This window comes from Balaenoptera physalus (assembly GCF_965194825.1).
Source record: "Balaenoptera physalus genome assembly, chromosome: 8".
Classification (NCBI taxonomy): domain Eukaryota; kingdom Metazoa; phylum Chordata; class Mammalia; order Artiodactyla; family Balaenopteridae; genus Balaenoptera; species Balaenoptera physalus.
Window position 1 is genome coordinate 15,993,394 of NC_138887.1, and position 24,774 is coordinate 16,018,167.

At 36.4% G+C, this 24,774-nt stretch overlaps 1 protein-coding gene across 6 annotated transcripts in view; it reads right to left on the reverse strand.

Moving 5' to 3' along the window:
• Positions 1-24,774, reverse strand: part of BCAP29 (B cell receptor associated protein 29) — a 56,263-nt gene that overhangs the window by 30,083 nt on the left and 1,406 nt on the right. For 5 of the 6 annotated variants that reach the window (XR_014266965.1, XR_014266966.1, XM_082473634.1 and 2 more), the window contains exons 3-6: positions 22,130-22,230; positions 16,437-16,587; positions 15,195-15,330; positions 10,349-10,481 (exon numbers count right to left, since the gene is read on the reverse strand). Coding sequence is in view for 4 of the 6 variants with exons in the window: in XM_082473634.1 (XP_082329760.1) it covers positions 10,349-10,481; positions 15,195-15,330; positions 16,437-16,587; positions 22,130-22,230 (521 nt within the window). In the remaining 2 variants the exon portion in view is untranslated. The remainder of the gene's footprint in view (positions 1-10,348; positions 10,482-15,194; positions 15,331-16,436; positions 16,588-22,129; positions 22,231-24,774) is intronic. The other variant, XM_082473636.1, reaches the window with a different exon arrangement.

Below are 24,774 nucleotides of genomic sequence, written 5' to 3' on the forward strand. Positions count from 1 at the left end.
CTAAGGGCACCTAGAAGTAATGACACCCCAGTAGCAATGAGCACACCTAGGCTATAGATATTACTTTCTAAATACCATTCTCTACCTAAAGGCTCACTGGAGAAATGGTTGATTCAAGGGCTAGAGGAGGAAAAGTACAAGATAAGTTTGGACTATCTTGTTATACCAGAATGTATGTGCTTACAGAATGGGGGCATGACAAAATGATATGGAACCCAGCTTGAAAAGACTTCCACTGGCCAAATCTGAGACAATCTGAACAATAAACTATAATGCTCACAATGAATTATAACGCAATGAATATATTACACAAGCAAATCAATAAGTAACTGGGGGAAAAATGGAAAGCTCCTCCTTTAACAATAGAATGGCATCTAATAAATGGAGAAGGAATAAGAGAATTAGAAAATCACCATTTGGAAAATATAAAAATAATAAGTGAGAGGAAAATATGAAGAGAAAGAAAAGGATAAGGAAGTGTAAGGTGTTATCATTTGGGTACAGGCATTTTTTTGGGTATTATTTTTGCATCTCTCCTGTGATTTGAATTGTGTGATTTGAATTTATGATGTCTGAATAAAAAGTTAAAAGGAAAAAAAATAAATTGCTATGAAGTAGAGCAGAGAAATGGGGCAGTAAGTGAAGGAATATGAGACAAAAGGAAGTTTTTGTTTTTATTTTTTGGGATAGGAGATGCCAGAGGATGTCTGTAGGGTGATAGGAAGTGAGGAAGTAATTGCAGCAACAGAGTCCTTGAGAAGGATAGTGGGGTTGGGAGCCAAAGCAGTAGAAGAGGGATTGAAACTTAATCCACAGTAACCCAAGGACAGGTAGAGTTTGAGCCCAGCTGAGGGAGGACAGTAGTTTTGGTGGTGAGAAGATGACTTTTTTGATTAATTCTTTGTGCCCAATGAAGTACGGTGGATTTAGAATTTAGAAGTGAGATGAGAAGATCTAAAGTAGTTCTGGAGAGTGAAAAAGTGAAGATTTTAGAGAAGTTTAATAGGACTGTCACAGTGTTGAGGGACCATCTGAATGCAGTGACCATTTATTTAAAATAAGAAGTTAGTTCCTTCAGCAATGCTGAGATGCTTGGGTGCAGGTACCAAGTGATGGATACCTGACTATCACCAGAGCTCGGTCCTTGAGAGAGGAGGGAAGTAGAGGAAGAAGGAGGGAGGGGTGAGGAAGAGGGGAGGAAGAAGAAGGAGGTAAGTAGTTTGCAAGAGCCTAATTATGATGAACCAGTGTTTGGGGGTGAGATTTATTCATATCTATTAGATAACAGGCCTAGAACATTAAGTATGTCCTGGGGACAAAGAGTTGACTTAGATGTGGCCCTTGCCTTCACAGCACTTACAATCTAGTAAGAAAGATAAACAAATGAAAAGTAATTTCTACAGAGTACACTATTAAGTTAGTATCCATGCAGAACTATGGAGGTCCAGATGGAAGCCACTCAACCCAGCTTGAAGGGAGAGAGTTTCAGGGAGGCTCCTTAGAGGCGACGATGCTGGAGCTGAAGGATGAGCACAAGCTGGCAGAGTGTGAAGGAAGAGGGCAGGAGAGGCAGACAAACCTGCAGTCCTGGGCAAAGGGGAAAGGTGATGAAACACCACTGTTAGGAGAACTACAAGCTCCCATATTTAATAGAGTAGGGGTGTAAAATTTAGACTGGACAAGGGTGGGGCAGGCAAAACTAGAGATGACGTTGGGGGGCAGATCGCAGAAGACCACGTGTGCCATCCTGAAGAGCTATAAAGGTAACAGGAACCAACAGAGTTTTAAGAAGTGAAGAAGCATAATCAGATCTGTGGTGTTGCCACTCTAGTGGCAAAGTGAAGAAGCCAAACTAATGGCAGGGCCATGCTTTAGAAGGAATGGAAAGAAAGCTGTCCAAATAATTATACTAAAGAGTAAACATTAATGCATGAAACCAATTATAGCTCTATTTGTCACATGAGCAAAGGGGAAATGAATGATTTTTTGTGTGTGTCTTAATTTCTCTACCTCTCGCTAGGTATATTGGTGCCTGCCCCTACCCTCTGGGGGACTATGAACATGAATAAGGTTTATGGGTGAAGTGCTTTTGGGTTTTAGAAAAGACAGGGATGTAAGGCATGCTAATACTTATAAGGATTACTGGGACTTGGGGCCAAGGAACTGATGAGCAGGCTTTATAATTTAATAAATAAAATCAGCCCCACTGTTACGCTATTAGCGAATGAAACACCAATAAATGCATGAAGACTTCCTTCATTAATCTTAGCTGGGTTGCTAAGTAATGTATTTAAGAAAAGAATTTTGGCTCTGTGACTTAGCAAAGAATAATTACAAATTATATTAATATGCTGGCTTTGCACTTAAAAATCAGGGTGTACGTTTTAGGCAAAGTACTGTGTAGGTATAGCTTTATACAAACTGCTTTGAAAAGGATATGCTTTATAAAGCAAGTTCGTGTGTAAGCAGAAGCAACACGCGGAATCTAGAAGAATTTACAAACCATCATACACGAGAATTGAAAGAGTCAGTTTACTTTGACTGTAAACAAAGAACTAGTTTTACTATATATAAGCATATATAATTTCTTAAATTATCTGATCAACGTTCATTCAACCAGCATTTAAGTGCACAGCAAATTTTATAACAATATTAACAGCAGAAACCAATCTCTTCAACACCATTATTTATACTGAAAAAGGTGTTCTTCCTTATTTGACAATCCTTAATAGGGGTCAGTAAACTACTCCTGTAAAGGGCCAGACTGTAAATACTTTAGCTTTCTTTTTATTCTCTGGCTGCACCACTCGGCTTGTGGGATCTTAGTTCTCCAACCAGGGATTGAACCTGGGCCCTCCGCAGTGAAAGCTCAGAGTTTTAACCACTGGACTGCCAGGGAACTCCCTTATTTTCAGCTTTCTATGCCATGCAGACTCTGTCCAGTTTACTTAACTCCACAGCCACAGAAAATATGTAAACAAATGAGCATGGCTTTGTTCTAATAAAATTTAATTTCTAAAATCAAGGCAGCAGTTTAGATTCGGCTCATGGGCCATAGTTTTCTGATCCTTCTCCTAAAACACACTTCTAAGTCTTACCACTTTTCTCTTAGATTATAAATTTACTGAAAAGAACTATAAATTGAAGTATCAGAGCATGAGAGGAGAGGAGGATCCAAATTATACTGGAAATTTTAAGAAACCTCCTAAGAAGTTCCCCATTTTATCCCTTCCAATTTTGCTTATAGAAAGAACAAAGGCTATACAGACAGTGGATGCTGCAATGAGATTTAGTTTTACGAAGAAAAGGTTTTTCCTTCTTTAATTTTCCAGCTCATTTTCCTAGCTGATTATTTTCCATCCATTTCAAAAGTGTTTTTAGAGCAGAGTTGTCCAGCTTAATTTCTGTACTGCACTTGGCAGTAAACACAAACCTGATACAAGCTGATCCAATCTATATGTCCATCAACATACTTGGAGAACTATGCTTGATTATATTCTTATCACCTGGAACATTCTGTTATTCAGTATGCATTTAGCACTCTCCACTCCATGTTTTTTAGTAAACTAACTCATGTATCACACAGGGGAAGAAATAAATTGTAGTCACTTTATGTATATATGTTGGATCCATCCATCTGGGTTATAAAGCTCTTCAGGGAAGAGACTGTTTTCTCTTGCTTTAATGCCCCTCTGTAGAGCTAATAAAAACTTTTCCTCAGGTAGCATCAGTCATGCTTGCTGGTATTGTCAATGCTATGAAAGGTATCCTTGAATTTCTGTCTTCAGTTACTATCTTCCCTGTAGCTATTCCTCCTGGTCACTGGATGACACTTAAATAGTTTATTTTATATAGGGCCTACAAACAGATAGGAAGCTCACAAAAAGGAAAACATCACAACTAAATGGGAATGTAACAGGGAACAGCAGGAGAAAATATCACCATGACATATTAGTGCCAGGAAAGCAGTCCACAGCAAGAAAGCCTCCTTCTTCTGGTTTGGTGGAGATAATATAAACTAATAAATGGCAATATATCTTTCATTTAAAAATAAAAAAACAACCTAAGAGCTAAAACCTGACTAAAATGGTGGGTCATATATTTTATTTGCTTTAAATAACTGAGGTACTATTAATTACATATAGTCTATTGCCACATCCTTCAAATAAACTATGCTATTCTTTTAAAATACGGACTTTTATTTTTCAGCTAACAAAGGAAGGGAAGGAGATGTTAAAGAAGCAGAAACTTCCAGATAAGTAAACAGAGGAGAAAATACATGTTTTTTATTATTCAAAGCATAGAAACTCATTAAAAGGTCATAAAACAAAAAACATGACTAAAACTACCAAATTTTTTAAAGCATTGCAAAATTTAAAATAAGATGGTGGCTTTGATATAACTGCAAGTTAAAGATAGTTGAATTTACACCCACAAGAATTTGCAACTGTAAGATATGCTTAGTTTGGACTTTGAGAATTTATTTTTAGATAGATAGATGGCTCAAATAGTTCCTTTGTAAGGAACTCAAGAAGAAGGAATTTAGGGTTACTGATATACAGAATAGTAATTCCCTTGTAATTTTCTCTCTTATCTTGATCTTCAATTTCTCTTGTAAAGTGCTTCAACTATTTTCACTCCCTGGTCCCTATGTTAGTATGACTTGTTTATTACTGGCATTAGAGGGTGATGATTTTTAAAAAAAACTTGAACATCTTTAAGGGTAGTGAAGTTGGTCTGTAAAAGGAAATGCTAGAATACTAGTTCTTTTCAAGGTAAGCCACAGTGACAGAGAAGCATTTATCCAGGAACAGAGTTGAATAAACTAGTTGAGAGTGGAATAAAATAAACCTTCTAGTTGGTAAAGGAGAAGTTTAAATAGGATTAGAAGATTCCATTTCCTGGTCCAAATCTAAGGTCCCTGTTATATGCTGCCAATACTTAGGGACACAGAATGGGCCTTTACAATCAGTTTCTGTTCTGTTTGTATATACTTTGTTTAGATAGCATTTAAAATTTGCTTTATCTCCAGCAATACCACTCCTGGGTATTTATCCAAAGAAAACTAAAACACTAATTAGAGAACATAAGATACATGCAGCCCTGTGTTCACTGAAGCATTATTTACAATAGCCAAGATATGGAAGCAACCTAACTGCCCATCAAAAGATAAATGGATAAAAAAGATGTAATACACACACACACACATACACAAGCACGCGCACACATGCAGACACACGCACAATGGAATATTAATCAGCCATAAAAAAGAATGGAATCTTGCCATTTGTGACAACATGGATGGACCTAGAAGGGATCAATGTTATGCTAGGTGAGGTAACTCAGACAGAGAAAGAGCAATACTGTATTATTTCACTTATACGTGGAATTAAAAAAAAATTAACAAACATAACAAAACATAAACAGAGTTTTATATAGACAGAGAACAAACGGGTGTTTGCCAGAAGGGAGGGGATGTAAGAGGAAGAAAGAAATAGGTGAGGAGATTAAGAAGTACAGATTTCCAGTTGCAAAATAAATGAGTCACAGGTATGAAATGTACAGTGTGGGGAATACAGTCAGTAACTATGTAATATCTTTGTATGGTGACATGGTAACTAGACTTGACTAGACTTATCGTGGTGATCAGTTTGAAATGTACAGAAACAACAAATCACTATGTTGTGTAAAAGGAACTAACATAGTGTTGTAGGTCAATTATACTTCAAAAACAAACACACTCATAAAAAAGAGACCAGATTTGTGGTTACCAGAGGTGGGGGGGTAGGGGGAATTGGGTGAAGGCAGTCACAAGGTACCAACTTCCAGTTATAAGTACTAGGGATGTAATGTGCATCGTGATAAATAGAATTAACAATGGTGTATGTCATATGTGAAAGTTGTTAAGAGAGGGAATCCTAAGAGTCCTCATCACAAGAAAAAAAATTATTTTCTATTCTTTAATTTTGTATCTGTATGAGATGAAGGATGTTCACTAAACTTACTGTGATAATTGCTTCATGATGCATGTAAATCAAATTATTACTCTGTACACCTTAAAATTATACAGTGCCATATGTCAACTATATTTCAATAAAACTGGAAGAAAAATAAATAAAATAAAAATTTGCTTTATCCTCAATAGGTATGCTTTTTATTTTTTATTTTTTGGCTGCACAGTGTGACATGGGGGATCTTAGTTCCCGCATCTCCTGCAATGGAAGCACAGAGTCTTAACCACTAGACCATCAGGGAAGTCCCTCAATAGGTATGCTTTTTAAGGACAGTTTTAATTATGCTCCATGTTAAATGATCTTACAATGAATAAGTTATATGAATAGTTCCTAAAAAATTGCTGATAGAAAGAAAGAAAAAGAAAGGAAGGAAGAAAAGGAAGGGAAGGAAGGAAGAAAGAATAAGGGCAGGGTCAAGGAATTTGCCTCAATCACTTTTTTGTATTTTCTTCTTTTTCTTTTCCCTTTATGTAGGAGAAATGCACTACTACTCAACCTCTACTATTAGAATGGCAGCCCTGATAACTTTCAATGTAGCATGTTATGGGTATACTACTGCTCCTAAAGGAATGAGGAAGCGACATGTCCACATGCAACTCAATCACTTTCAAAACTGTATCTACTTTTACCACCGCCTGGATGCACGCAATGACTGAATGGTATGTATTTCCTCGCAGTGGTTAAGAATCCGCCTGCCAATGCAGGGCACTGGTCCGGGAAGATCCCACATGTCGTGGATCAACTAAGCCCATGTGCCACAACTACTAAGCCTGCGCTCTAGAGCCCGCGAGCCACAACCACTGAGCCCGTGTGCTGCAACTACTGAAGCCCCCGCACCTAGAGCCCATGCTCTGCAACAAAGAGAAGCCACAGCAATGAAAAGTCTGCATACCGCAACAAAGAGTAGCCCCCGCTCGCCGCAACTAGAGAAACCGCAACTAGGCACTAGCCTGTGTGCAGCAATGATGACCCAACGCAGCCAAAAATAAAAAATAAGTAAATAAAATAAATAAATTTAAGAAATTAATTTTAAAAAAGAATAAATACTGGGAAAGTATTAAGAATAAATACTGGGAAGCTCTCCTGGAAGAGTCTTTTAAAGTCAATCTCCTTGGATATCAGAAGGTTTTCCACTACATACAAGGTCTATTTTTATTATGAGGGCTTGTGAACTTTGTAAATTCTTTAGAGCCTAAGGTCTCATTTTTCATGGCAGTGCCCTTTCCCAATTACTCCACACACTGGGACATCAGAGTTACCATTAAACAAATCATTAAAAATGACACATCAGGTCCTTACACCTGACTAAGTTAGTCCTGAGTGTAAATTGGGTGCCTGGGGACATGCACGCTCTCCTTTGGCTCACTAGGGTCATATTACTGCACTGAAGCACAGGTAATTTACTAACTGGTCAAAAATCTAAGCTGGTGGTTAAAAACTGATAGAGATTTTGGCACTACTGATAGAGTGAGTGCTCTTAATACCTGCCTTCAGAATAGCACTTTTCCAATTTGGATTGAATCAGTTTAAACAGACATTTTGTATTTATGCTTTACTTCTGCTAATATATTTGGAGAAAATATTTCACTTAGATTAAAGAAACACTAAGAGTTAGACCATACATATGGAAAATACTCTACCTCTATTAAGAAACAAACCACACTGCCTTTCTACTCAGTTTTCAAATATAAAAGAACTTGCTAAAACATTTCTTAAGCACTGTCAGCCTTAATACCCTCAATTTTTAGAAATCTATGAATATATTTGAATGGTACTATGTACAAAGCATTGTGCTGCTGAATTCATCCAAATCTTGTACTACTAATTTATTTCTTAGTTCTTGTCTTAATGAATCTGATTGGTATAGGTCAACAGAACATAGCCAGGGTTATACCTCCTTTAGAAATGGAACTTTGATCTTCTCAAGGTCAGTAACAATGTTATCTAAAATAAAATGTGTTCATAAAATACTACACACCTTGCAGGAACCAAACAGGACATACTCAAACAGGTAAAATCTGCTTTTACCTCTACATTGATTCACTTTGAAAGCAGTTTTGCAGTCTACACTTCAAACACAGAAGCTTGGCATCTCTTGTTATCAGATCATAAACAAAATGCCTGTATTATCAAAGAGTTCATTTTCTCCAAACATCTGAATTGTCTGTTAAAGAAATATTGAGTTTCTTGATATTACTCAAAATAACCCTGAGTTTAGAGTTATATATCAGACTTGTGAGGTAAAAGCTCAAAATATCTCAGAGTTGGAATTTTTAAAAGGCAAAGGGAGAAAAAACTAAGCTGGCCAGGGTTAGGAGAGGTGTAGCATGGCACACAACCTATTCTTGTCTGTCTTTTTATTTCTGTCCTACTCTGCTTACAACATAAGGGAAAGGATCCTTGGCAAATATAAAAAAAAGAAAGCAGAAATTTAAAATAATTTTTTTAAACTAATTAAAGGTATTTTGGAAATAGTCCCTTGCATTCTTCAGAAGGATTAGCACCAATATTTTGTGTTGGGTAAAAAAAGAACACTGTTTCTCATTTGAAATGTCTGATTACTAAATTTATTTTCATACAAATGTTAAAACTTCAAGATCATGTTCCAAATTGTCTGGAATTGCAGAAAAGCCAACAGTACACCAACTATGAGAAGATTTAGAATTTTGAGTTATACTATACCTATCACATCATCTACCACCTTGTCTAGAAGAGTTACTTATTTTTTAACTGACTGCCTCTAAATGATTTTCTTTTTCTTTTTTTTTTTACTTTAAATAAGAAGTAGGAAAGTAACTATATATTTTATATCATATCATATGAAATATCCTACAGATTTTTTTTAAACAGAATTAGCTTTTATCTTCAGGCTTTCCATCTCAAATTCAAATACTTTTTTTTTTTGTAGGTTTATTTATTTTTGGCTGCATTGGGTCTTCGTTGCTGCGCACAGGCTTTCTCTAGTTGTGTTGAGCGGGGGCTACTCTTTGTTGCGGTGCGCGGGCTTCTCATTACAGTGGCTTCTCTTGGCACGCGAGCTTCAGTAGTTGTGGCATGCGGGCTCAGTAGTTGTAGCTCGCAGGCTCTAGAGAGCAGGCTCAGTAGTTGTGGCACACGGGCTTAGTTGCTCCGTGGCATGTGGGAGCCTCCTGGACCAGGGCTTGAACCCATGTCCCCTGCACTGGCAGGCGGATTCTTAACCACTGCACCACCAGGGAAGTCCCTCAAATACATCTTGATGAACTCAACTCTACTCAAACAATGTCCATAGATAATCAACAACAGCAAATTATAGTACAGAAACTTCTATTATACTGAGGCCTATTAAAAAAAAATCTAAACTTACAAATGGTATAAAGTAGGTCTTTGATTCAGTCACTGAACATTCTCCAAGTTATTCTCAACACAAAGTAGTGGAAGAAATCTGAAATTGGAGAAGGTCTATGCATTGATCATTATCTTGACTCTGACTGAGAGGTTCCCCAGTATCTGGACAACATCAAGGACTATGTCACATGCAGGAATGTTGCTCAGGGGTCAAGCCATAAACTTTTATTCAGAGTTTCCTGGGATGACACTGGACTTGGGACTTTTCTGTGCTATGCAGCTACAGGTAATAATAATTTGTTCCGTGTCTAAGAAGAAGAAAATACTAACAGAGCTATTTTTCAAAAAACAAAAAATGTAGAAGAAATAGCTGCCTTCAGGAAAATGGAGTTGGGACGCCCTACCCCAAGTCCTCATTGCAATGTGTTTGGAATGAGACATTCAAGCTCTCAGATGGCATCCTAGACTGTGGCTTACTCTATCCCTATCCATCTCTTTCAAGGAACATTTTCCTTATATCTGGCAGGTAAAAAATATTTGGGCTTGAGAAAAGCAACGTATTTTCTTATAACCAAAATAATAAGATAAGATAAATAATAATAATTATAAGATAAATAATAATAAATAAGATAAATAATAATAAATAAGATAAATAATAATAATAAGCAATCCCCTGTCATTGCTTCTTTCAAAGAAGCAATATACTATGATGGAAAAATGTGATTCATTTCCAAACATGTGTTTACAAGCAACTTTTCAGGAACATAGCTCTTTTGCTAAGGGAGGAACATCTGTATTTACAACACAGATCTGAAACACCTACATGTTTGTATGTATAACAGAGCATGTTTCTCTTGGCTGAAACGGTGTTTTATCTCCGTATTTGAGCAGGAATTTATAAATAGGTCACTCTTGGCATTTTAGCCAGAAGAACATTTAGCCATGAGTTTTGTTTTAGGAAAAACAGTGAAGTGTAACAGCATAAAATATCACAATACTTTTCCTACTTTTGTGCATGCATGCAACGTTACCATCTGAAGCCTTCTTTAATTCAGTTTTCAGTTTTTCCTTATCTTCTGCTAGTTTTTTATTTTCTGCTTCCAAAATGTGTTCTTCTTCCTTGCCATGGTTTTTCAAGAGCTATCGGAAAAGAGAGTTATAGAAAGAAGTAACATTAGACTGCAATAGCCATTCTTTCAGGAAAAGAGCTGAACAATGTATTTTAAATTATTGGTCTTTATTTTATTCTTTGTCCTTTACCGTATTTTATACTTTTTTATAATGTAAGCTTCTGTTAGCAGAAACTTGATATTTGGCAAACACACACAAAATTTCTTCTATGATTGAAATCTCTGAAATGAAAATAACAAGAGTTTCTGGTTGGGCTACAATTAAAATTATAATTTCAGGGACTTCCCTGTGGTTAAGAATCTGCCTGCCAATGCAGGGGACCCGGGTTCGATCCCTGGTCCAGGAAGATCCCACATGCTGCAGAGCACCTAAGCCCATGTGCCACAACTACTGAGCCTGTGCTCTACAGCCTGTGAGCCCGCACACTCTGGGGCCCACGTGGCACAACTACTGAAGCCCGCGCGCCTACAGCCCGTGCACCGCAACAAAAGAAGCCACCGCAACGAGAAGCCTGTGCACCGCAACGAAGAGTAGCCCCCGCTCACTGCAACTAGAGAAAAGCCCGCGCGCAGCAACGAAGACCCAACGCAGCCAAAAAAAATTGTATTTTCAAAGGTATTTAGATAAATAATGTCTTTTCCTTAATTGCGTGATGTTACTCTAAGGAAAATAAAATAGTTCTGGGGACAGTACTACTTGGAAAGCCATTATGTTCCAATTGCAGAGCTGTCTACTCAGACTAGTTCTATATAGACGAATTCATAAAAGAAGAATATAATGTTGTCAGGCTAGAGATGGGTAAGTGGAGAATAACAGGGCCATCTCTACACTTGGACAATTCTACCTAATTTTCATTGAACAGTCTCCAAATTACTTTATTCGGTTAATCCTTTACAACGTTCTTTATATTTTCAAATCTATTCTGGCTTTTAAAATGTTTATTTTATGTTTGTAGCTTATTTTTTCTAGGCAAGAAAAATTAAGATCTGAATAGTAAAATATTTGACTAAAATAAAAACATCATGGGGTAAAAATTTCATAATCTATATGTCAGGATGGAAATCATCGTTAATAGAATGAAGAAGTTGACTTATCAAAAAGAAATTGTAAGATGTTAAGTTACCAAGAAAGGCAAATTAGATTAATGTTTGAAAAACAGAACATGTATATACTGGCATGAATTATTTGACCAAGTAAAAGGCAGCAATTTGATACGGAAAGCTTCTGCAGTCAGGTAAAAAAGTTAACTCACGACAATTTAAAACAGACTGACACAGTAAAGAATTTCTACTGCAGGGTGATTCCTTTTCTAATGTAAGCTGATATATTAAACAAACAAAACAAACTTCTACTGAGCACTGCTACTACTACATGCAAATATTTTACAGTGCTATGTACTATAAGGAGTAAAAATGTAAGAGAAGTATGGTCTCTGCTCTCAGGTAACTTCAATCTAGTGGAAAGGATGAGACTAGAGCATAGATACTGTAGCACAAGATCGAATACAATACTACCGTGTTATAACAGAGATTAGGCAGATCCAGAGGAGGAATTAAAGCTCAAATGAATATATTGTATAATTCCAAGAAATTTTTTTAGGAGATAAAGGACTGAAGTACCTACTAAAACCGAAGGAGCCTCGTATCTCCAAAATTTAAAAAAAATATATATATTTTTAAGAGCAGAAACTAGGGAAAAAACCCTCCAAATCTCTACAAGTTTGTTGACCATTTCAAGTTCAAAACAATCTTAGCTGTTACTTCACTGAATTCAGTTAACACAGCCTCCAGTGATTACCCAAATTGGAAGAGAACGACTGAGTTACAGGAATGTTTACCCTGCCTGCTTGAATTATTATTGCCACTGACTTGGAAAAGTTGGATTTGGTGTCAGTCTTGTAAATAAGCTTTCATTACTGCACCTGTCAACTTGCTCAACTTTATTTTGTGTAACTTGATGCTGGAAAAAGACCAAGAGCCCTGGAATCTGAAATTCAATAGCTACCAGCTACAATAATACACATGTTCACTGTCCCACCCACCTTATCCCACCTTGGTAAGTGGCTGGGAAGAAAACAAGTAAGAAGTAAAGCTCCGTCACTGTTGTTATACTAAAGCAGTTAAATTAAAAATTAATTGGTCTTTCATAATTATTTCTTTTTATTAACTGAATATCATAACAGAAAGGAGTCCCAGGCACCATCTGCAAGTCCTTTCATAGGTTAGCATACGATTGAAGGGCACAGAACAATGTGGTTAAGAGTGTGGATTTTAGAGGCAGCCTGCTTGGATTCAATCCTTAGGTCTGTCTCTTATTAGTGGAATGATCTTGGGCAAGTCGCTTAACCTTTCTGTGCCTCCATTTCTTCATCTATATAATGCAAATATTAACAGCACCAACCTCATAACATTGTTGCAACAACTGAAAGAGTTAATACCTTACTGTGAAGCATGTGAACAACGTTAGCTATTAGTTATAAACTTGAGGCCCAGAACAAATGAGGTGACTTGCCCCAGGTCACAAGGCTAATTACTGGTAGATTTGGGACTGGCACCCAAGTCTTTTGGACTTCAGGATAATGCACTTTCCATTAGATAATGTATCTCTGATAGAGAACGAAGAGATGTTTTAGCAATTTTATCCTTCCTTAGCTGGTATTTCAAAACCTACATGAAGTATCTTGAAATAGAAGTCATCTTTGACATTCTGACCTATGGTTAATCAGTTACGCTTTGGGCACTGACAGTATTTTTATCCAGCTTGCAGACTTTCTCCCCACTGTGTATTGGCTTTAGCCCAGTATATCTATGCACTTATGATCTAGGGCCACTGACTGGGCCACAGATTATGCAGAAGCAGGGAACCAGGACAGCATGGAACCAAAGGAGAGGAGAACAAAAAAAGGGAGAAGCTGTGGCAGATCAAAGAATCAGTAATCATGAAATAAATTTCCTTGCAAGTTAGTAACTGGTTCTGAAAACAATCCCAAAAGAAATGTTTTAAGGAAAGTGCTTTTTCTGAAGGACAAGACTAATTTAAGTACATTAATTATGGTTTATATGAGAAAATTCACAGTACCAAAACTACAAAAACACTTTCCATTTTCTTGGAGTTCAAGAATAAGAGGAAAAAAGCAGTGTTCTATTAGTAGTTACAACTCACTACTATAACACGATGGGCATGGTAAATCAAGATAGGTACATGGTAAGTCTACAAATACAAGGCTGTGTGCTTTTGAGTTTAGCCACCATATATTAATAAAAGCCTTGAGGGTTTTGTTTTGTTTTTACCATTATGAAATGAGATCAAAGGATAGAAGATGAAGAAAATAATATTAAGGTACAAAATAAGGCTGATTGTGCTGCTGAAACACTCCAGTGACATGTATTGCTTGCTTCTGAATACAGAAATACCGACAGCTTGATTTCCCAGACCTATATTTATGACAAAGGGAAAGTTACATGACATCTATGGATCAATGCTTTTTCAAAACGGAACAAAGTAAAAATATAAACCAGTGCTTATTCTCTAAAAGTTTCCTTAAAAGATGCTGGTTATAATCTACCCAAAGAAACATGTTTGAATCCTGTTTTTGTAGTAAAAATAAGGTAGACATCATAAGTAAAACATGGGTTTCTGAATAGGTGACCATGACACTGTAGTATCAAAAAAATTTTTTTTGCAATGAGTTTTGACTTATTTCATAGGTTTTAGAAAGCTTTATATTGTACTATGTAACAGCTAACTCATTTAGCATTGATGAAAGGTGACGCTTATAGTTCTTTCTGTAAGAGGCTGGGCTTTAGAATTTAGGCTCACAATACTTTTTACATAAATATAATTTGATGTAATATATAATTGACTGTATACTTCATTAATTTATAATAGGGAAATAATCTTATTGCATTATACTAGGAATTCTTTCTTCAAGAAAATTTGTTTCACTTCTGAAGGTTCCACTGATTTTTTTTTTCTAAGAAGCAGAATTAGGAAAACTTATGGGGCTTAAAATGAACTGAAAACACTCAAGCTATGAGATCTGACTCCTAAATTTTAAACCTAAGAAAAAAAATACCCAAAGTAATTTTGTATCTTCCATTTTGTATTTTTCCATCCATTCTTCTTTTTACTTAACATGGAAAACATCAGTGTCTGATTTACGCTCTCCCTGAGTAGCCAGGGAAAGACAGTATAGGGTTCTCAAAGAAGAATTATCAGCAGCATAACCAAATTAGAGACTGAAAATATTATATGCAGTCATCAATCTGTATCAACTATTTTCGTCTGCTTCCTACATAATCATCATTTAAAGAAAACAACAATAACAACAAAAAAAACCACACCAAAAAAAAACAACAGGAATTCAACTGAAAGGGAAATGGAAACATAATAGAGACTTATTAAAACTTGCTTTAGGTTATAAAGTAAAATTAATGGTAATGAAGGAATTAAAATTCATATTCCCAGAATACTGTTTTCTCCTTGAATCATAGGAAGTAGGTCTAATGGCATTAATCTACTATGGAGGGAAACTGTGAGAACACACAAATTTAAAGATAATAAAATACTTCTGAAACAATCATTTTGTAGAATATTGTTATTTATGGTCATTTTCTGCTTATATATTATGAAAATGCTCTCTTTGATGCTGAAAAATAATAAACCACCCCTTGGGAATACCAACAACACTTACACCAGTTTTTAAGAAGAAAATTTAAATACCCGTTTTAGTCTTTCATTCTCTTCCATGAATTTTTTGGCAGCCTGGTTAGTATTTTCTGCTTGAACTTTAAGTACTCCTTTGTTTGACAGCTCTTTTGCCAGCTGAGTAATAAGGGTAACCAGACGTCTCAACACTCTAAGAAAATGAAAAAAATGTCAGAGTAGTGTGCAACTAATCACCAGGAACTGTGACTTTAAGTAATAATTACCCAGTGACTCCCCTTCAGGTGTGGGCGTGGTGGAGGGAGGTGATGTTTACAGAAGGAAGATATATTTTTAATTCAAGTCTTCCAGTCAAAACAAGCCTGTGTCTCATTTCTTTGGAATCTTCGTTAGAAGATTAGCATTTGGAATGCAGGTTCAGTGGTACTTATTAATTTACTTATTTTCTCTGTAGAGGCCTTTGGCCAGGACGAGCAGAAACAGAATTCCAGACAGTGTGGCAAGGCCAGTAAGAGTTTTTCCCCCTCAGCTCAAAATTTAAAGAGCATTTTGTGAGGCTGGCCAAACCTAAAAACTGCTCATTCACTTCTACTTATGGGTAACTTCCTCTGTTAGTAGTAGTAATCGTTATCTTCATTTATTCATTCAGCAGAACTGCTAAGTGTTAAACACTGTGCCAGGCACTGGGGACATAGCAGGAAACAAGACAGAGGCCCTGCTCTCAAAGAGTTTAGGTTCTACTTGGGAAGGCAAGAATTAAAACAGTATTTAATTACAACCACGAATGACACTTGAAAGAAAAGTATATACATTACACATTCTATGGGAGTGTACAACAGAAGACCTTCCTACTTTGGGGGAATGATGGTCAGAGGTCTCAGCTTTCCTGAGAAAGGGGCTAAAGTAGAAATTAGCCAGGGAGAGAGGGAAGGAAAGAGTATTCTGGCAGAAGGGAAAGCTGGTGGGAAGATCCTGAAGCAGGAAGGAGCTGGGTACACAATAGGAACTCAATAGATATTTGTTGCAAGAATGGATGAATGAATGAGCAGCGAAGGGCAGTGTGGGTGGAACGTGGTGTACACGTCAGAGCAGCAGGGGCCAGATCATGCAGGGCGTTATGGGCCTATAGAACCTACAAGCCACGATTATTATTTGTTATTTGGATCTGTCATCTGAGTTCTTTCATAAAGATGTTAGTATGCTAAATAGTACAGAAAAAAAAATCTATAGTATAGGTAGAAAAAATGAGAAAGAGAAACACAAATCATGTTTTTAAATTGTGCTTTTCAAAAAACTTACAGCCAGAAAAATAATGAAAATCCAGTAATGTAAAGATTTCTTTGAGACCTAAAAAGTTTCATCTGTGTATGTTCATAGGCAGAAGGTCTGCTGGCTGAGCTCCTTTCAATGGCATGAGTTGAGGAATATTTTCTTACTTCTCTCACAGCATCTATCAGAGAAAAAGAGGGAATATTACTTTTGGCTTTTAAGAATATAAGGTTATTATTAAAACGGGAAGCAGTTTTAGCACAACTGACCTAACTTTTAGATAGTGGACTTTAGCTAGGGGCTCTCTTTTTGTCTTTCCTCTACAATACATGGGAGGGTACCATGCTCAAAATAGATGCTCTGTAAGTGGATACTGGTAAACTTTGAATGTTAACAGTATTTTGCTTTTTTATTATTCATCTAGGACTTACCATCACTGCACTGTCTAATCTCTAGCTACATGGCAAACTATTATCCTTTACTTTTTTTTTTTTTTTGGCTGTGTTGGGTCTTCGTTGCTGCGCACGGGCTTTCTCTAGTTGCAGCGAGGGCTACTCTTTGTTGCGGTGCATGGGCTTCTCATTGCGGTGGCTTCTCTTGTTGCGGAGCACGGGCTCTAGGCGGTGGGCTTCAGTAGTTGTGGCACGCAGGCTCAGCAGTTGTGGCTCACGGGCTTAGTTGCTCCGCAGCATGTAGGATCTTCCCGGGCCAGGGCTCGAACCCGTGTCCCCTGCACTGACAGATGGATTCTTAACCACTGTGCCACCAGGGAAGTCCACTTTGTTAGTTTTTATGACTGAAAAATATTCCATTGTACAGATACACCACATTTGGTTTATCCATTCATGAGATGATGGACATCTGGATTTTCTCCACTTTTTGGCTATTAAGAATAATGCTGCCATGAATATTCACGTACAAGTTCTTGTACTGACATAAGTTTTCATTTCTCTTGGTATATACCTAGGAGTAGAATTGCTGGATCATATGGTAACTCTATGTTTAACTTTTTGAGGAACTGCCAAACTGTTTTCCAAAGCAGCTGTACCAGTTTACATTCCAACAAGCAGAGTATGATGGTTCCAATTTCTCCACATCTTCATCAACACTTATTATTTTCTGTCTTTTTGATTATAACCATCCTAGTGGGTATGAAGTGCTATTTCATTGCAATGATAGTGAGTTTTCCAATTGATATTTTTATTTTCCATTTTCTTTAATTCCTTCCAGCAATGTTTCTGTAGCTTTCAGTGTTGAGATCTTGTACATCTTTTTATAAAGTTCTTTTGTAAGGTTTTTAGGTTTCTTGGTATATTTATAAAAGGAATTTTCAAAAATTTCATTTTTGAATTATTGATTATAGCATAGAAATACACTTCATTTCTGTATATTGACCTTGTATTTTGTGATGCCACTATATTTCCTTGACACAGTAACTTTCTCGTAGATACTTTAGGATTTTCTAAATAAACAATCATGTCATCTGCAAATGACTGTTTTACTTTTTAATTTGAAATCTTTATGCTTTCTAGTTTTTCTTGACTTATTATTATCCTGGTTAGAAAATCTATTACTTAATTGAATAAAAATAGTGAAAGTGAATATCCTTGCTTTGTTCCCCATCTTATGGGGCTAACTTTCAACATCTGACTAAGGATGATGCTAGCTCTAGGTTTTTGTAGATGTTCTTCATCAGAATGATGAAGTTTCCTTCTATTCCTAATTTGCTAATTAAAAAAAAAATTCGATGTTTGTATATATTGTAAAATACCACAAGTCTAGTTAACATCCATCATCATACATAGTTACAGAATTTTTTTTCTTGTCTCTTAGCAATTTTCAAATATGCAATATAGTATTACTAACTATAGTCACCATGCTGTACATTACATCTCCATGACTCATTTATTTTATAACTGGAAGCTTGTATCTTTTGACTCCCTTTACCCATTTTGCCCACCACCCACCCCTGGCAACCACCAATCTGTTCTCTGCATCTATGAGCTTGATTTTATTTTTTAAAAGATTCCACATATGAGTGAGTTCATACAGTATTTGTCTTTCTCTGTCCGAATTATTTCACTTAGCATAATGCCCCAAGGTCCATGCATGTTGACACAACTGGCAAGATTTCATTCTTTTTCATGGCTTAGTCATTTCTCAGATTGCCTCAATATAGTAAGAGCATGCCAATCACTACAAAACAAGTGAAAATAAAACAAACATAACTCATAAAAATAATTCATAATACTGTGAAGATCATAACTCATTGGCAATTAAACAGGAATAATACTCCTGGATCCATTATGCAGAAATGCTAAAGATTAAGCACTATCAAAGAATAAATGTAAATAGTCATACAAACCCATTTGTAGAATGAATTGCTTGCATAATAATGAAGAGAACATGTCTGAAAAGTGGGATGGGGGCAACAATAAGGGGAGGGTGTGACAAAGTCAATTTTCTATAAGGCACATGGAGATAGTCTTTTTTTGGATCACTTGTGGAAGCTTTCAAATTCCCAACATGCATTTGTGTTGACACTAAACATATTCTCCTGGGTTTCCTACTTCCTTTCTGCCTATTCCAACAAGCTAAAACACACAAAGATGCACACACACTTTTCAGTTAGTATTGGCTCTAGGAATATTAACTTTGTAATAATTACCTTATTAGACCAACAAGAAAAAAAAATTCCAAAATAAAAGATGAATTCAAACCTACTGGGTTTACATTACTTACACCAGTGTTGTTCTAGTGGACGAGAACACTGGACTATGTACTTTACATATGTAACTGCATTTTATCCTTCCGACACTTCAGTGAAGTAGGTGTTATCCCCCTGTTCTGAGACGAAAACACTGAGGCGTCACGGATAAGTCCCTATCTGCCTGTCTTTACCATCCATGGTTAAAGCTCCTGCATTAACCATCCACGATGTTCCTATTCTCTGGGAATTAATTACTCCCTCTGCCCACAGATGTAGGCTCAAGCCAGCAGTCATGATTCTGCTCTGTGACTCTGCCCCTGGCCATAGCTTCTCAGATGAGGATTGGATACCTGGTGCTAGCTGATCAGATTTTTTCCCTTAGAATTGGAATTGGGATTCAGAAATGGCTAGTTAGAGATTTCCCTGGCGGTCCAGTGGTTAAGACTCTGCACTTCCAATGCAGGGGGCGTGGGTTCCATCTCTGGTAGGGGAACTAAGATCCCACATGCCTTGCTGTGCAGCACGGACCAAAAAAAAAAAAAAAAAAAAAAAAGAAATGGCTAATTAATCCTTGCATATCGCTGGATTGACAAAACTTGGCAGCTGTATGGTACCTATTTTCTGCCGTGGGAATAGAGTATCAGAGTCCGTAGAGGTGTGAAGTAGACCCAGTGAGAAATGCAGGCACACGAAAAGGACACTTCAGTTCCTAGGAGTTTGGCTTCCTTCCTTCCCTGGGCTGCTGTGGAACAACCCCATGCTTTACTTTAAATTCCCCTTTCTTGCTCAAGTGAGCTGAAGTTTGTTTCTGATACATGTAACCAAAAGAAGCTTGGCTAAAGTTCCCCTTCCTTATATGGATATGTGGAAGTTTTCAGCAGAAATTCTTGTGATAATTTTAGAGTTGGAAGGTCACAGTACACTTCTAGAGCTAGCAAGAGCTGCAGGGATTATTTCCTCTCTCCCTTCATTTTGCAAATGGATAAACCAAACTCAGAAAGATGAAATGCCATTCCAAAGGTCATTTAGTTAGCTGGTGGCAAGTTGGTACCTGTTTTCCTTATTGCTTTTTACTCGCTTGGTGTTATTTCTTCTATGGCTGGAGATTCAATCAGTAACATTAATAACTTACCATGAGACAAATACATTTTGAAATGAGGCAAAAACCCATTCATACCCTGATACAATTACCTACTCATACCTTCTCACACCAGTTAATCCTGGTTTATAAAGAGGATTCCACCCCAGAGGTTGGTAATATGGAATGTGAGAAACATTTTCTCGTAAGACAGTGGCATACGTGGTGGTTATGGCCCCTGTAAAACCTACTTAACCCACAACACAACTCTGAGGGAATTCTGAGGGAAAACACACTCTGCAATGGGTATCAAAAACTGAAGTGCCAAGAAGTAGCTGGGTGATCTCAGACAAGTTATTTAATCTCTCTGAGCTCAGCTACTCCTTCTAAAAAACATGGTAACTATTTCGATTCATGGAATTTGCAGTTCGATAAGAACCTTAAAGGTCTACTTCTAGAGAAAAGTCTTGTCTGGACGTCACAATACCTCCGCCAGCACCTGGGCAAATATAAAGGAGGTCAACCACCTGATCTGCACCCATGGCAAGAAGCTGAATCACCCTGGCATCAAGAGACAGATATTCTGCTCATCAGTGTTTCTACTGAAAGACCTACAATCAAAAGGGGAAATGATGGAAAAATCTGCACGTTTTTGAGATATTGAAACCCCAACCAAGTGGAAGAAGTTAACTGTATGCTGCCCACAAGCACGTAGACCCCAGACTGGTTGGAACCAGAACGTTGATAATGCTGACTCCCGATTACCTCACCACCAACCAGTCAGAAGAATGTCCACGAGGGGATCATGCCCTCTTTGAACCATTACTATAAAACTCCTCACTACCCCCTCCAGGTCAGGACACACAGTTTTGAGGGCATTAGCGCACTGTGGCCCTCTTTGCCTGGCAAAGGAATAAAGCTATTCTTTTCCACTTCAAAAAAAAAAGTCTACTTATGATTTCTAATTTCTAAGGTACTTGTTATCATGAAAATTTCAAACATGCTGAAAAACTAGTACAATAAACATCCATATTCCACTATCTAGATTCAACAATTAACATTTTGTCACATTTGCTTTACTTGTTTTTTTTAAACCATTTGAAAGTAAGTTGTAACTATCATGACACTTCTAAATATTTCAGCATGCAACTCTTAAGCATTAGGACATACTCCTATGTTACAGGTGTTGGTAAACTTTTTCTCTAAAGGCAAACAGTGAATGTTTTAGGCCACACCGTTTCTGTTTCAACTACTCCACTCTGCAGTTGTTCATGCATAGACGTACATAAACAAATGGGCATGGTTACATTCTAATAAAACTTTATTTACAAAAATAGGCATTTGGTCTGCAGGCTATAGGTTGCTGACTTCTGCTTTGTAATAATAACATTGTTATCACAACTAAAGTTAACAGAAATTCCCTAAGATTATCTAACAACCAGTCCATGTTCAAATTTTTGCAGTAGTCCCCAAATATCTGTGCTGTAGTTGTTTTTCAACTAGGATCCAATCAAGATTCACAGCCTGCATCTAAAACTCTTTTTGAGGTCCTAGTGATTCTATTCCTCTGTTTGCCTCCCTAAGAGCTAAGCCCCTGGGTGCCTAGGACACCAAAATAACAAATAACTGTATAACTGGTAACTCTGAAAACTAGGCTATGCATCACTGCATTGAAATCTTAAAACAACAGAAAAGAGACTAAGAAGTACTGCACTCTGCTGCAATTTATGCTTGTGCGTATATAACGGTAATATCTATCAACTATTTATCAATATATCAATTACCTACTCCATACACTATCAATATACTATGTAATACAAATTCAACTGTATACTAATGGCAACACCAACTTAATTAATTAAAAGTCAGTGAATATGTTAATAATAATATAAAAACTAGAGTTAAGCTTAGTCAAAGGAGGAATCTAATACTTACCTAGAAATAGAACAATCAATAGGACTATAATAGTAAGGAAAGCCTTGTTCCAGAAAGTTGCAATTTTACCCCAGACGCTAAATGAAAAAATCTTCTGCCATCTGTAAAGCAATATAATTACATCAGGTGTAAAAAATCAAAGGGACATTTTGAGATACTTTCTAAACACTGAAATAACATTTTGGTAATTGTGCAGCGAGTGAAAATAATTACAGAAATTTAATTTTTTATGTCATACCAGAGAATTACCAATTCTTATCAATAAGAATGTCTCATGAAATAAAGAACAACTTCTTTCAAATTTAATAATAATCTGACATTTGATTATCTTCTGTCTGGTGGCTTAAATATTCTAAAGTAAAAATAACTTTTAAAGTAAATATACATGATCAAAACCTTAAGAAGGAATTCTTACAGTAAAATGTTAAATTGCTGATAGAAGTTATCACTTTATATCATTTCCCTAATCAGGATAGTAACTCAGAAATAACAAAGATCTATTGTTCTAACAATTAACAACATTTCAGGAGTAAGAGGTCCGACTCTGCACTATTATTTTTATAATGAAAAAAAATACATGCACTTTCAACATCTACTCCAAGTAAAAAAGTTTCTCTACTTTTACCATAAGGAAATTTAAAAAATCATTGAGGTATTACACATATACAGTAAAGAGCAAAAATCTTAAATATGTAGCGTGAAAGGGAATTCCCTGGCGGTCCAGTGGTTAGGACTCTGAGCTTTCACCGCCGAGGGCCCGGGGTTCAATCCCTGGTTGGGGAACTAAGATCCCACAAGCAGTGCAGCGTGGCCAAAAAAATTAAAAAAAATAAAAAATAAAAAAAATAAATTTATATATGTGTATATATATTTAATATATATATACCTTGATGGACTTTTATGTGTGTATATACCCATGTAATTACCACCCAGATCAATATTTGAACATAGAGAAAGTGAAATTAAAAAAAAAATGAAATAGTCTAGATGGAATGAACAGTATAAGCAAAGACACAGAGGTAAGAAAGCATGGATTATAAATGGCAGAGTGACAAAGTAATCCATCACACAATTGAAAGGGTAACAAACTTTGCACAAGGGCATTTTAAATGAGTAACACATTAACTGAGTCCAAAGGAGACATATAAAGGTAATAAGCACTTAAGTAAATTTCAAATTCTTACAACTTAAAAAAAAAGGTCTTACTTTATTATGTTTTGAAAACAACTCTAATAACCTTAAGTTTGGGGCAGACAGAGATTGATACCAATGCAGTTTCTTTTGCCTCTGTGCTTCCATCCAAGGATGCTATTCAAATTTTACATTACAAAGATTTGTATTTTAAGAAAGAGAACATAAGTGGCAATACCTTGATCTAGGTCCAAATGTAAATTCACATTTCAAGTAAATTGACAGTATAAAAGGGAACACAAAAGAGACCCCCTACAGGGAACAATGAGCAGTTTATAATAAGGTTCCATTCAAGGAAAAGCTAATAATAGCTACTACATAGAGTCCTTACCATACTTCCCTTCTAAGCACTTGTACATGTTTTAGCTCATTTAATCACCACAACCACCATATGAGGTGGATACTAGTATTACCTCCATTTTACAGATGAGGAAACTGGCCAGAGATGGTAAACAACTTGCCCAAGGGCACACAGTAACTTGCAGAGTTGGGATATAAACTCAGGCAGTCTGATCTCTGAGATGTGTCTTTAACCAGTGGGTATGTGAGAAAAAAGTAGACAGCCAAATTAAATGAAGACTGAAGACTTTTCCTTGAAGAGTATGGTGATTACACGTATGAAAGGTAAAAAAAGATGTGGATACACATGTTAAGGACATATTGTAAATTATCTGTGTGCATATATACCATATTTTTCTTATGTACATTTGAAAAATGATGATATATTTATATAATGTATGTACATATACACAAATCTAACAAATAGATACTTGATCAGGATAGGAAAAAATTATATTTGGCAGGAAAAAAATCCATAATTTATGCACGATTTTGATGGAGAAGAGATCAACTGACAAAAAATTTTTTTGCAAATTCTTAAGCCTTATTTATAAGTCAGATGTTTATAAATAACATCTTTCTCTTGAATATAGGATTCTACTTTTGCAAGTATTACCAAAAAGCTTAACAGGATATTAGTAAGGATTTGAAACAAAATCAACAGGATAAGAGGTAGGGTGATGGAACAGAAAAAGCACTAGACTGAAAGGCAGATTCTAGTCCAGAATTTGCCACAGATCAGCTAGATGACCTCAGTCAGGCCACTTTCCCATAGAATGAATGGGTTGAATAAAATCATCTCAAAGGCCCCTTCCTACGTAACAATTCAATTTTTCCTTTTGTAAGAAAGAAAATAGTGATGGTACAGCTGATAGACAAAAACAGAAGTGAGTAGAAATCCAGGTAGATAAGAAGCAAGCTAAAAGTTGTGGAAGACTACTGGACCCTGAGTCAAGATAAAAACTTTCTTAAGTCTCTTCCAGTAGAGGAATCTTACTAAATTTCAGTGGGTTATCTCTAGGATCTCATTTATTTTCTTTTATGTGAACAAAGGTCTTGCAACATTTTTATACAGGTGTATTTTATCATTCACACTATCCAGTCCTGAGGTAAAA